Below are 14,072 nucleotides of genomic sequence, written 5' to 3'. Positions count from 1 at the left end.
TAATAGTCTCCTCCTTTAACTCAAATGCTCATAAACAGACAAAAATACGGACGGACTGACGGACGGACAAAAAGACAGACAGACAAACTGAAAGACAAACAGACAGAAAGACAGACAGACAGCCAGAAAGACAGACAGACATACAGACAGAAAGAAAAAAAGAAAGAAAGAAAGAAAGAAAGAAAGAAAGAAAGAAAGAAAGAAAGAAAGAAAGAAAGAAAGAAAGAAAGAAAGACAAAAATACAGAAAAAAAGAAAGACAGACAAAAAGACAGAAAGAAAGAAAGAATGAAAGAAAGTACGAAAGAAAGAAAGAAAGACGGACGGACGGACAGACGGACAGACGGACAGACGGACAGACAGAAAGACGGACAGGAAGGCAAGCAGGCAGACAGCCAGTTCATCCGACTTGTACAATGTACTTCGTCTAAGACACACAATGAAAATGGTACAGTTTGTCAATTGTGATAGGAACAAAGTTTTAAACATAATTACAAATCATTGACTTAGCGAGTCAAATGGCGTAAAGACAAATTAAATATAACAACAAAAAACAGATAAAAAGATGATGTACATTTTAAGCATTTTTGCAATTAGAATATATGTTCTTACTTTAAGTGATTCTTTTACAAAAATGCATACTTTTATAAGTTCTGTTTTATTATTCGATTGCAGTAAACGTTAATATTCAGGGATATTTCAAAATTGATAATTTATAGTCAAATGATTCCTAACACGTTTAAACCGTACTTATTTCGCACGTTTTCGATTGATATGCCAATACCATAGGTCTTACTTGGTTATATGGGTTTCGACTCAGAATTTATCATTATCGACTCATGTTTATCACAAGACTATGTACCTTAATCCACCAGGTATCGTTGTAATATGATATTTATACCATGTATAGTCTGATAAATATCAAAATCGAGTAAGCTGCAAACAATATTTGTTTCTCCTGAAATATTACGTTGCTTCCTTCAGTTCTTTTAAGAAGTCTTATTACAATCAAAGCGCTGAAGGAACTGAAGTTGTTCGCTATTGCATAATTTAAGACGCAATTCATTTTTCAAAATTTATCGCAGGTTTGAAATGCACACACGCCTTTCACATTTATAAAGAGTGTGTCATAACGCACGGGTCGAGCTTTGTGTGCACTTTTTATCATCCTATTTATTTCATAGAGATAACTAAGACAAAATAAAAGCAACATGGCCTTTTAAGGACGTTGTGAAAGCATAGAAAGTATGATAGAAATGTAGAAAGTATGATGAAAATGGCAGAGAGAACTGAATATAAAGACAATTTGCATTCACCATCATATTAAATGAATATTGTTGGAATATCGAATACCTATCTCACTAAGAATATAATTTCATGATGAAAATTCACTTTACAAAACTTTTGATTTTTGACACCATATACAAATTCAAAATATACAAGACGATCATTGATGAAAATAAATAAATAAGAAATCTGCGAGCAATACTTTTTACTCACGAATTAGTGAGTCATCAAGACAGCCCTGTTGACCCGTACATTGTTGTTTATGAATTACTTGTAACCCTAGCAGTTCACACGGTGTCAACATCTCTTACCTAAACATAGGTATAGAGCACTCATGCGCTTTTTCGGCGTAGCTGTTTTACTCAGCTTTTCATGTTAATGACTTTTACATAACGCCAGCAGACACGCATGAATATTTTCGAATATTTCATAGGCTGATTCGAGATAAAACCTCTGAACTTTGGCTACATAACGGTATCTGTGCTCAGCGCAAAGGATGTTCAGTGTAAGGAATTCCGGACTACTCTCTGAATGTTCAAACGAAACAAATTGTGGCCCAGTTACAATTACGCGTCAAAATCTATTTCGCAGAATTTTAGTTTTGCTTTCAAGATAAGAAAACAATCATTACCAAAATAGTATAGTGTCACGATAAGAAGAAAATCGTTTAGTTATCCAACCACGTTTGCCGTACTCCTTCAGCACGTCGGGAAATCGTCCTTGAACGCCTGGATAGGCTGCCCTTATTTACAAGTTTGCTATTTTGAAATCAATTTTGCATCAAAAGGCATTGTGCTAAAATGTGCCATTTACAATTCGCAATGAGATTTTTAATGACCCTCGTAATGCGAAAGTGGGTCTTATTCCATATGCGCCCATCATAATATATATATATATATATAGCCCACTCAGCCTGCTCATCTCTCAGTCTGGTCAGGAGATACATAATGAGACCATAACATATTGAGTGATTTTATAGCGAACAGCATAGCCTCTGACCAGACTGCGCAAATGCAGATGTTGAGTTTAAGAAACGCTGGTCGAAACGCATACGACCCATTTTCGCATGACGCGGCTATGAAAGCGTGATTTAAATCTGTCGAAAGAAAACTGCGTTTAAATTAAACATTAACATACGATATATTTCGATAGTGAAGAAATATACTCATAATAAGGCATGTGAAGACACATATGATGCGCACTCCAGTAGTATATTTTTTATCTTCTTACACTAATGTGTGGGTTGACACTGACAACACACATTTCATGCGGTGAATATGCAACTTATAAGTGCAAAAAAAACACAATAGTTAAACTTTTGTTTTCATTTTATTTATTTAGTTAGAAAAGTAAATTGCAAACTTTATTTTAAAGTCAGCGTTTACGCCGACTACATTTTAAAAATATATTTCTTGTTCTATTTAGTCGTTTTCGGTTTAAGCGATTATAAAGCATTTTTGAGGTTGTCTATAGTATAACTGTAGTAATTTGTGAACTCATGTCCAACGTTTTATAAATTGAGAATTGTGAATATAAACAAGATTAACCTTCTACTATTGCGTTGTTAGCACTCGTAAATACAAAAGATCGCCGCTATCTGTTGAGAACAAAAGAACGTTTCCCAGAAATCCCCGCTTTAGAAGCATGAACGAGGTTACGAAACAGATCATTCGTGTTATATTTGTTTGTTATATTCGGTTTTAGCGATTATGAAGCATTTTTGTTGTTGTCTATCGTATCCCTGATGTTATTGTTGAACTCATGTTCAACGTTTTATAAATTGAGAATATAAACAAGCGTATACTTATACACTTGCGTTGTTTTCCCGATACTATTAATAGCCTCAGATTAACAAGCGTAACCTTATACGATTGTGTTGTTATCACCCGTGCAATTAGACTCTCCCTTGTTTATCAGCAGCCGCATCTATGAATAGCCTCAGATTATGAATGGGCAGAGCAAAAATACTACGTCATGAAGACGCAGCAGAAAGTTGACTATTTCAATCATTCATAAACGATCTTAATCATTCATAAACAATCTCTTCCGCGACATGTATAATACAATCATTGTTTATTGATTCTTTTCTATATAAGCTCCGTTCAAAACTATTACATTTAACAATATATTCATATAATATTTCCATTTGTGAATGAATTTAGTTGGAGAACTCAAACCTGTTGCATAAATTATACAACTCTTTCTCGTGCGGATGTGGCAGGTAGTAGGCTCCCCGTAGATAAGCCGAACCGACTTGAAATTTTGAGTAACAACATTAGCTGATTGCTACGCGACCAACTAAAAACGTGTGAATGTCCATGTTTCAAATACCACTTAACACATACATGCTTATACCTGTGTATGGTATATAATCAAAGTCTCTAAACAATATAACACGTTAAAATATCCCGGTATAAATATTTGAAATATCGTACTTTGAAATAGATACAAATATTACACTAACTATAAAAACGCTTTTGAGCTTCTTCATGTAGGATATAAAATTAATCAAAATAAATGTTTTAAATGAATGTTTTTTGTTTTGTTTTTTGTGTAAAAATATTTAACAAATTTTATTTTCATAACACCTTGTAGTCTTATTGTTTAATTACATTTAAATTCACTTCACTAAATGTACATATACTTCTCTATAAAAAGTGTGCATTTCGAAATTTTTGAGGTCGCTACAAACCTGATGTGAAGCTTTATTATGTTAGTACCCGTAGTGTGCCCCAGCACTCCAAAGTAATTAAAATCTAACTTGACTCGCGAACGATGGGATGAATAAGAGTTATAGCTGAAATGTCCCGCTAGTAAGTTTTTACCAATAGTTATTCAGTTTGGGAAGGTATTGTGGTGTTGGGAAAGCCGGGGTAACCGCACGAAACTCCACATGTGCGGTATAGTGACCACCAAGTAACCAAGCTAATTGCGCAAAGGGCGGGAATTGAAACCTTGTCTCCTTGGCGGATGTACCAGCCAACCAACCATTGTGGTACCGGACTACCCTTATTGATAATACTTAATTAGAGCAATTTGATATAAGAATTACAATAAATGTGTTTCTATATGACTAAGTTCATGCATTGAAATTTATCTTGTACACATAAACATGTTGACATATTCATGATTCAAAAGTGTAGATTTTTTTATTTACAGTTTTGTTTAAAAACAAAAGAGAGTACCGGTACATAGTGATGCACACGTAACACCGTTTTCAGGCGTTTGTACGACTGATGCCATGGAAGTTATATTCGTGTGTAGATGCAATGTTAACTTTCCTACAATATACAATTCATCCACCAATGTTCGTTTGTATTATGGCAATATGAAACGCGTTTTAGGATGATGTGTTTTGTGCACAATACATTTTCTAACATATTCAGGACTCATTGTGCACGACTGGTGTTGCGAAATTCATATAAATGTTAATCTGTATTAGCCGCGCTCTTGGTTATATGCTGTTTGTGTTTTTCTGTGCTTCTCCGTGAAGTGTTCTGGCAGATAAGCCAATGCGGCCTGCACATGATAATCTTGAACTACACTTCCGCTTTAATGGAATGTTTCGTCATTAAGTCTTTCCTAAACGAAAATCCAGTATAGGCGTAAAATGTTGTCCCTGTTAAGCCTGTCTTCATAGGCTCATCTGGAACAACATTTTACGAAAATACACTACGCCATGATTTAACAGACTTAGGCCAAATTTCACATTAAGGTGACATTAATAACAGACTGAATACAAATGCAATTTCACCAGACTGATTGTTTCGATTGTTCAACGAAAAACGTATTGATGTAAAGCAACACGAGTGTAATTATATCATTTGACGAGTCATAACTTGTCATCTAATTTGAAACTAAGGAATAATCCTCCTCGAAAAAAAGATTTCCAAAATTCGAAAAAAATGCACTTAGTTGTTCCATATCAAAACAAATATACTAAAAACTTTAAGCACGCAATGTACTTCAGCTTCATTTTGTTTATAAACATGTTTTGTATAACCATCGATTATCTTAAACCATTAGGGTATACTTAAACAAATGGTTATTATATACTTCCTCATTTGTGAAAATAACACATTGAACACTTTATGAACCACTGAGAGTCACAGCTATGCTGACTAAACATTAGATCAACACGTGCGATAATTTTATTTATTTTTATAATTGCGAATCGGTTGATGCCGTAATTCTTTGCACTGGCCTTCTTCTAGCCGACGATCGCCTCTGAACCACTAAAATAAACAACACTATGTATAGAAAGACTAGAGATGACGATCCTTGCTAACGTATGAGTAAAATATATATTATTGCACACGTTAACAAAATTTGTGGGAGGCATTTCAAATTGTTCGGCAAAAAACGGTCCATTGTCTCGATTGCGAAGAGCCCTCCAGACGTATGCGTTATTTTGTTCGCAAGCTTTAATACACGCACATGCGTTGTACTTAAAAACCAATTTAATCAATATTTGATGTAAACCACGAAACGTTCACATACACTTAAGGTTTATGAATACTGACAAAGCGAAATACCAAATACTACATACATAACTTAGTGTCTTATATTTTACGAACGAAGTCGTTTTCTGGATATAACAAAAGCAAAACACCAGGGCTAACATGAATTATAATTGAATTGGTTTTGTATGAAATTCGTACGATTGGTACTGCATTCCAACAAAAGCTAGATAAGTAATACATGTAAATTTTTTCCAGTACACACGTTTATTGTATACAACAATTTAACACGTTAAGAGATAAGTTAGAATTTGTATGTCATACCTTCGTTCACAAATGTAGTGCATTGACACACTACATCTTTCGTCGTACCATTTACCATCCGAGTTTCGTATCCCCGCACAGTTGTCATTTCCGTTTTGATTATCAGGCTGACCGGGCGCCCAGAAGGCATCATTTCTATTAATGGCGGTATGTGAAGTCATCCATTGCCACTCCCTCTCGATGAAAAGGTCAGTGGCGCCAATCCAAAACAAGGCTGAATCGTTACAATGCATTTGCGAAATTGCGTTAGAAGGCCATGTTCAATAATGTTTATTTCCAATATCACAAAAAGATTGTACTTTCGAATTAGCTGAGACACATCCGGGATTGAAACAGTGCATTTAACCCGTACTAACTTCTGTTAATTTATTCAAACTTAAGCATATTGAACATATCAATAACGTTAATATGTATGCTTTTTTTAAATATGTGGCTTGAAAGCTCAATGTAATAGCTAAGACATTTCATCAAAGAATCGATGAGTTGATTATGTTTGCTTATTGTTCAGAAGACATTTTTAAGGTTATCGAAGTTTGATATGGAAAGTAAATATATATTTGGACTTTGATTGGAATTTATATCAGCACAAAGGCTAAAAAGACCAAATGTGTAAACAATACATGTTACATCCATTAAAAGTTCGTGAGATACACAAAAATGTTTCATTAAAAATATGCAGTATTCTGTAGAATTCATGAATAACCCGTTTTAACATAGGATAAAGTCGTAGAAACAGAAAGAACTTAAGTAAGACAATATACAAGTAAATGATCGAAACGAAATAAAAACAGCTATTTAAAACAATGTATGTTTACTTCCTCTGCGTATAGTTTCTGTAGACAGGAAATTTTGCTCCGGAGATGACGCTTTCTCGACCAGATAACCTTCAAACTCTCTGCAAATCACCTTCAAAGGACAACTTAAATGATAATTTAAGGTCGAATCGGTGTTCCAAAATCCAGATAAATATGTGAAGTGGAAACATGTGGTTTTGAAGTGATTGTGGTTAAATTTAAACTGTGCGAGTATGTGCGCAAAATGTTGAAATTATATAAGATAAGTGGCGTAACATGTAAAATCTTCGCCAATATAACAATTGAGATTATAGTGTGAGTGGATTTGGTATTTTTACCACTCACACAGATTGTTGATAATACGTTTAAATTATGTGCCCCTGTACCGTTTATAACAGAGTAATGCAAACCCATATGTAACTTGCTTATTTTTCGAACATACAAACCCCTATTGTCAAACAACAAACATGGAAGGAACGATGTCTCCATATAACACATGTAAGTCAATGTAAATGAAATGTGTTGAATAATTCGAGGGCTGAACGGAACACTGTCGTATCTCCTTTATTTAATACAAGTTACAACAGTCTTCCTTTCACCCCTCGATTTGCAGCTTTTAAATTGAAGAATATATTCAGTTGATATATAATGATGTTTCCTATCGGCGTGCCTATGAAAGTTCGGTGTTCTGGTTTAGTTGCAAGCATTCAGTAATCAAACAACATTAAAAAGCAATTTAATTGAATCGAAGAATCAATAATTGCTGTTTGACTTTTGTGAATAACTGTGAGGTGTGAGAGGTTTGAACGCAATTACCTTGTTTAAATCCTAATGTTGTGCTTTGTATTGACCGTTCCAAGGCGGGCGGTGAACATACTTTCATTCGATTGTGTTTGTGCTGTCGCATACTTTTGTTACGTCTACTTCATTTTTACCATCAGCCACATACCATTTAGGACTTGGTTGGCATTATTAAATTTACATAGGCGGATCCAGGGGGGGCCGACGCGGTGTACGCCTCCCCCCTAAAATCGCCCAAGTAAAGTCAATTCATTTGATGTTTCAAACTTAACTAGATCGAAATCACCTATTTAAACTCATTTCTCTTCATTTTCGTACACAGCATTTCCCACTTTTCAGAAACAATCGCTAAATGTTTTAACTTTAGACTCTCTGGCATTATAAGAAGGTACTTTCATAAAAGTACTTAAGGCTCGAGAAGTGGTTGTCAAAGCCTTCAAAATCACTAAAATCGTGGAGCTCCCGGGGGGGGGACCTTCGATCCCCCTGGACCCCCTAGCAGGGCTTTGCCCTGCACCCACCAGAGGCCCGAGCGCCCCCTGGACCCCCAGCAAATATTTCAATATCCCCGCCCCCTAACCAGAAATCCTGGATCCGCCCCTGATTTATCTTAGGGTTATTTACATTGAGTAATACTTTAAAATATATTTAAATGTTTTTATAACTTAATTTTAAAACTGATTATTTTTAAAATGCATTTCAGTGATCTGGAATTTTGATTCAATAATGCTTGATCTGCTCATTTATTTCATATTGTTAATAATTAAGCTCTTATATTGTATATATATATATATATATATATATATATATATATATATATATATATATATATATATATATATATATATATATATATATATATATATATATATATATATATATATATATATATACATTAAAGTCTTGACTGGTAACATTTCTCTTGCTAGTAGATGAAATCAACATTCACGTGTAATGCGTTTTAATTTACCTTCAGACGTTATAAGGTTTATCACTTGTCTTAAAAAGTACTTTCTCACCTATTAATTTCTTTCGAGTTCCAATTATCAAAATTATAGATAATGGTTATACCAGTATCTTTTTCTATTTTGTTTAAAATAATCGGCCAATATATTAATATTTACAGTAGAAAAAAAATCGTTCCATGTAACTTCATTGAGTGCCTTTTACAATGAAATTCCCGACGCCCTTTGATGCTTTGCATCAATACTTATCTGGTACAACACTCAAATATCGTGGACCACTCACCTGTGCATCCACCCATTGTTCCGTGTCGTGACTGAAATGGTAGCAGGAATCACCGTAATTTGTCCATCCACTTGGACAGCCGTCAACTGGCAATTATGGATGGAAAATATATTTACAAACATTAGTCGAAGCGTGTAGACCGCGACCATGACTGGATCCAGATAATTGTTGGTATACTCGTGCAAAAAATTATGATAACACATTTTTGCAGTCCCTACTCTACGGGTGTGTTATATCGCGTGATTTTGCACGGACAAATCCAAATGAACAAGATTCGAGGCGCCTACATAAATGTATAAATATTATTTAAATTAAATACTTACTAAGCGACATTAGTGTCCGGCAATTTGCACATATGTTGGATTCCTTAATCAAGTCTATAATAACAGTGTATAAAAATGGAATCCGGGTTTAAGGTAAATAGATATTGTACGTCATTCGTCATTTTCTTTCCTTATTTTCCACATTTTATTGCTGAGAAAATGTTATCTAATACAACGTATTTTAAAATAACGAATTTGATAACTAGTAAATGAAAAATTTTGGGCAGTTGCCAGCTATATTGGTTATTTATATCAAATATCTATAACGAATTTTTGCAGAGTAGGGATACACTATTTGTCTTGCTATGACAATGGAAAGTCACGCGTTCAGAGCTGTAAATCATATATAAATTAAGTTACCATGTAAGCAAATAATCCCCTGTATACACCATGTATTAAAGGGACCTTTTCACGTTTTGGTAAATTGACCAAAAAAAAATGGTTCAGATTCGCAAATTTTCGTTGTAGTTATGATATTTGTGAGGAAACAGTAATACTGAACAACGCGAAACGATACAATACTAAGGAAAGTTCCGTATTTGTCGTTATATGTTGTGCCACTACGAGGATTGCTTATATAAAGTGTGAAACACATCACTTAATGGTGAGCACCGATGGCCGAGGGGTCTAAGCGTTACACTTTTACTCCAGGCGTCAGTTGTTCGAGCCCACTTGAGTGTTACTTTATTTCATTGGACTATTGTTTTTTACTTGAGCTTTTTATATCCGATGTTTACATCAATATAAAGAATTAAATGACAAACTTCAATATTTTACAAAATCTGTGAAAAGGTCCCTTTAAGCGGTTAAATTTTGAGTTGTGTTTGTTATTTTGAAACGAGAACACGTTGATTTATTGACGTTTGGGTGGATAGTAATTTATCAGTTTACAAAAGCTGGGGTTGGGTTTAAACTTGTAATTGCACTCAAATCCGTATCGTGTTTTTCAACAACAGTTAACATTAACATGAATCTATGTCCTGTCTAGGCTGCAAAAACAAAGATGCAGGACGATTTTAAAGCTTCGTTAATTTTTTTTAAATGGCGCAGCGTTAAACAATTTGCTAACGTTGTCACAAATCAAGCATGGACCGCAAGAATATCGCAAAGGGACGAAGGGACAAAGAAGTTTGTCGTGCTTATTACAAGACGTTGCATGAGCAACGGCTTAGAGTATCTGACCGTCGCGAGCAGTTTTCTGCCTAGCCTAACCGACTTAATTCTCAAACTAAAGTACCTCGAAATTCATCGTCAGATCGACACACAATTAAAATTATTTTATGTTTACGTTAAGTAGGGCGCACATTCATTTCCATTCTGGGTCGATGTTGTCTAGCTATAGTCCCTGTTGTTGTTTTTAAAGAATATTCATCCTCTTTACTTGAGAATAAATAGTATAAGCGATGCTGGCGCTTGTTTTCCTGTTCAGTTTAAACTAAGTTGTTTTTAATTTATACGCTTAAACTAATAATTCTAAGCTATAATCAAATGATCTGCATATTAAATTCACATCAGTTTGGTTAATTTTATATTGAAATGCTATTAATTTCCAGACGAAAACTTCATTTGCGCTGCAAAATTATTTGTTTTATAGTATCCATGTCTTTAAGTTCCTTACATCAGTTTACTGATTTATGTACGCAAAAAAGCATTACCTGTTCATCTAAAAATAATGTATAATGTGCCGTTTTGTAATTTATCTAAGACACCTATGCTTTTTTGTTCATGTATTTTGCATTTTGTTCAGTAGGACATTACACAAAATATACAGATATTTTTTTTTAAAGGACCTATGCCATAAGGGCGAGTAAATCAGTAGCCATACAGGCCGAGTAGCAATTTGGGAATTTTACACCACTTGTTTGTTGCTTGTAAGCCGTATCGTGAATACAAACGCAAGTATGTCTTTCTCAGGAAGTGGGCTCATTTGGGCGAGTCGGTCGGGTTTTCCTGAACCAACAATTGTTAAGGATGGCCCGTCTGTAACTTCCGTAGAAAGTATCAGTTTGATACGCGAATATAAGACCTCATAACACAATTGAAACGAAAATGAAAAAGCATTCATTTTGTTTATATTAATGATCTACATTTATTTATTTATTTAATTTAACATGATACCTTTACTGTACATTTTGTTGTTCGATGAATCCGGTTAAAACTCAAAAAGAGGCATCAATCAAATGTACAGAAGAGTTCCAGTTTCAATCGATATTTGTACTGACAGAATAAGAATTGTGTGCTTCGTGTCATTATATTCGATTCTTCCGTTGAGTTGTGGCTAAATTTTATTGATCACCGTCGACTTAGACTAAATGTGGACGCCATTTTGTCAAGCCCCGTTATCACATTAATTTCTGATATGATAAATCGTCCGGCTAAGCGGGCCGATATAATTTATAGTGGCCCGCTAGATACGAATAACGGCCCGCTCGCGACGTCATTTTGTTACTATTTATAGTAACGATATGTAATATTATGATAACTCTCTGATTCTACTCTTTCAATTTCATGATTCAATATATGAAGATATTATATGCACGTTTATGAAATTTTGTAAAGATCCTTAAAATCGTGACTAAGTATGCTACTGTTCGGGAGATGTTTTACCTGTCATAAGAGAAACGATCCATAAATACACCACAGCACTCACAATGACATAGTCACGGGAAGACATGTTTTCTATTTGCAGTCGTTAGAGCCTTCTGAATGAAATCATATGGGTTGTTATCTAATATGGGACTGATAGCGACTGATAATAAGCTCGTTTATGTTCTAATGCATGACAGCTAGATAGACGTTGACACAAAAACAGCCTTGAGTCTCGAACAGAGCCAAAGACCTATATAATATACGTCCTTGTCTTTGACACAGCACAGTGTATATTCAACAAATGCGCACGATTTCATTGAATTTTTCATTTCAACATTACTCAATACGTCACAGCAGATCAGAAAAGAACGTGTATTATTTGATATATATGAGTTTCAGAGCTTATTTTATTGATTAGTTCTTCAAGGTGGTGGTGGCCGTGAGAGGGGAAGAGGAACGCGCCTTCAAGCAAGCGTTTGCTTGCGTGATCTGGTTAAGTATATGCAATAGTCGAAAATGTGTTATTGTATTCCTTTTATACACACCCAGTTCACATCCAGTTCATTTAAACAGTGATTCTAAAAGTGGATTTGTAACAATGCCATAGTTGTAACTTATATGGGTTTTTTTAAGTAATGGACTTTAATTAACGTTGAATTTTCTATTATTATAATTTAATGGTCTTGGAAAGAGTTTCACATACATATAATTGTTTTAAGCAAATGTTCTTTATCCTATAAAGGAAGCAGTAAAGATAATCATTCTGAAACACTTTTAATATGACACAGTTCGTGAACCCATTGTTAAAGGCATTAAAACCTATGCTCTGAACTTTATAACACTATTTAGTGTGAAATTCATGACCATTGTCGCACCCTGTATTTGCAACTTGTTACACATCACTGGTTGGATGCAAGACATGCGATGAACGAGATTCCATCAGGACGGCACTCGACGTGCCGTGATAGGGCTTCACGAGGCAATCTATCCTCTCAGGGGAATTGTTCACCATACTAATTGAATTTATACGTTAAGCAATTATGTGGGGCTTTTTTCATTTGTTATACAGATATTAATACAACGTAGTAAATAATTCAATTGTTTTAATTACTTTAAGAGAACAGCTATGCTTAAAATAATATATTTTATTGTGCCATGATTATCGAAATGCATTTTATACATGTACTCAAATCCAATGATTTCAAACAAAAGCATACATGTACATTTGTATCATAATTTAATGTTACTAGATTTATTTATTTTCCCATTAGAGTAGCCAACAATATCTACTCGACTATTCTTCTTCTATAATTGTCTACATTTATGCATTCAAACAAGTATTAAGATCTAAGGGAGAAAGCTGCGCAAAAAAATCAACCACGACTTATTTCCCCAAAACAGCGAAGCGCCCCTCGTTTTCCGTCTACCGTTTTATCAATTCAAGAACGGTAAATGGAAACAGGCACCGTGTTTCAATTTTCATATATTGATTTGTGTATACAATTAAAATTTTAACGAAATATGAATAGGAAAATAGCATTTGTGTTTTGTTTTGTTATGAGTACACTGAAAAATGATACAAAGAACTCAATTTTTCTTCTTTTTTTTTCGGTTATAAGAAAATCGGAATATGAACTAATATACGTTGATTCTTGTTTTTCGTTGTGTCGAATGCAAAATGAAAATGAAAAAGACGGTATGTACAAGGACCCGTTCAATATGTGTAGCTTGTTTCGTTGTCGGAGATCATAAGGCGCGGTAACGACCGTCTGCTCACAAAACGTCAGAATGCAAGCAGGAAGGAGTCTTCTGTCAGATGAGGAACGATCTCGAGGTGAAAAGCGCGTGTATTAGTGCACGTGAAAAGACAAATGTACACTTTCTGCTGCTGTCGTCGATCCGTCTTCACGCGTTAAGCGCCACTGTAATCAACATCAGTAACTGCAAAGGGGCGTTCATCTGTGATTCTGGACGCAGGAAGTGGAGGTGGTACCGCAGTGTATGATTTCCCCATTATTTTTCTACAGTTTTTTTACACAATAATGTATGATATTTCCAACGCTCTATCGAATAGATGGTATCCAAAACTTCTGGCGTAGTTCTTAGAGTGACCATCTGGGATATACCAGCGTGGAGCTGTCTGATATGCGCGTCCTTTATGATCAGCCTTGTTAAATGGGTTTCCGGTAGCAGCTGAAACGGAAACTTCGTTGCTTCTGGTAGGTTGGCTTTGCGGATTCTCCCCGC

The 14,072-nt window shown here is 34.8% G+C and overlaps 1 protein-coding gene across 1 annotated transcript; it reads right to left on the bottom strand.

Moving 5' to 3' along the window:
• Window positions 1-5,421: 5,421 nt before the first annotated feature.
• LOC127867547 (C-type lectin domain family 4 member M-like) lies at window positions 5,422-11,987 on the bottom strand. The gene is made up of 5 exons (XM_052408804.1): window positions 11,844-11,987; window positions 8,914-8,999; window positions 6,886-6,976; window positions 6,071-6,284; window positions 5,422-5,521 (listed from the first exon to the last, which is right to left on the bottom strand). The coding sequence occupies exons 1-5, from the start codon at window positions 11,908-11,910 to the stop codon at window positions 5,497-5,499; spliced, it is 483 nt and encodes a 160-aa protein (XP_052264764.1). The 5' UTR covers window positions 11,911-11,987; the 3' UTR covers window positions 5,422-5,496.
• Window positions 11,988-14,072: the final 2,085 nt, after the last annotated feature.

Source organism: Dreissena polymorpha, chromosome 1 (assembly GCF_020536995.1).
Source record: "Dreissena polymorpha isolate Duluth1 chromosome 1, UMN_Dpol_1.0, whole genome shotgun sequence".
Classification (NCBI taxonomy): Eukaryota; Metazoa; Mollusca; class Bivalvia; order Myida; family Dreissenidae; genus Dreissena; species Dreissena polymorpha.
This window is presented reverse-complemented; position numbering and strand designations above follow the sequence as displayed.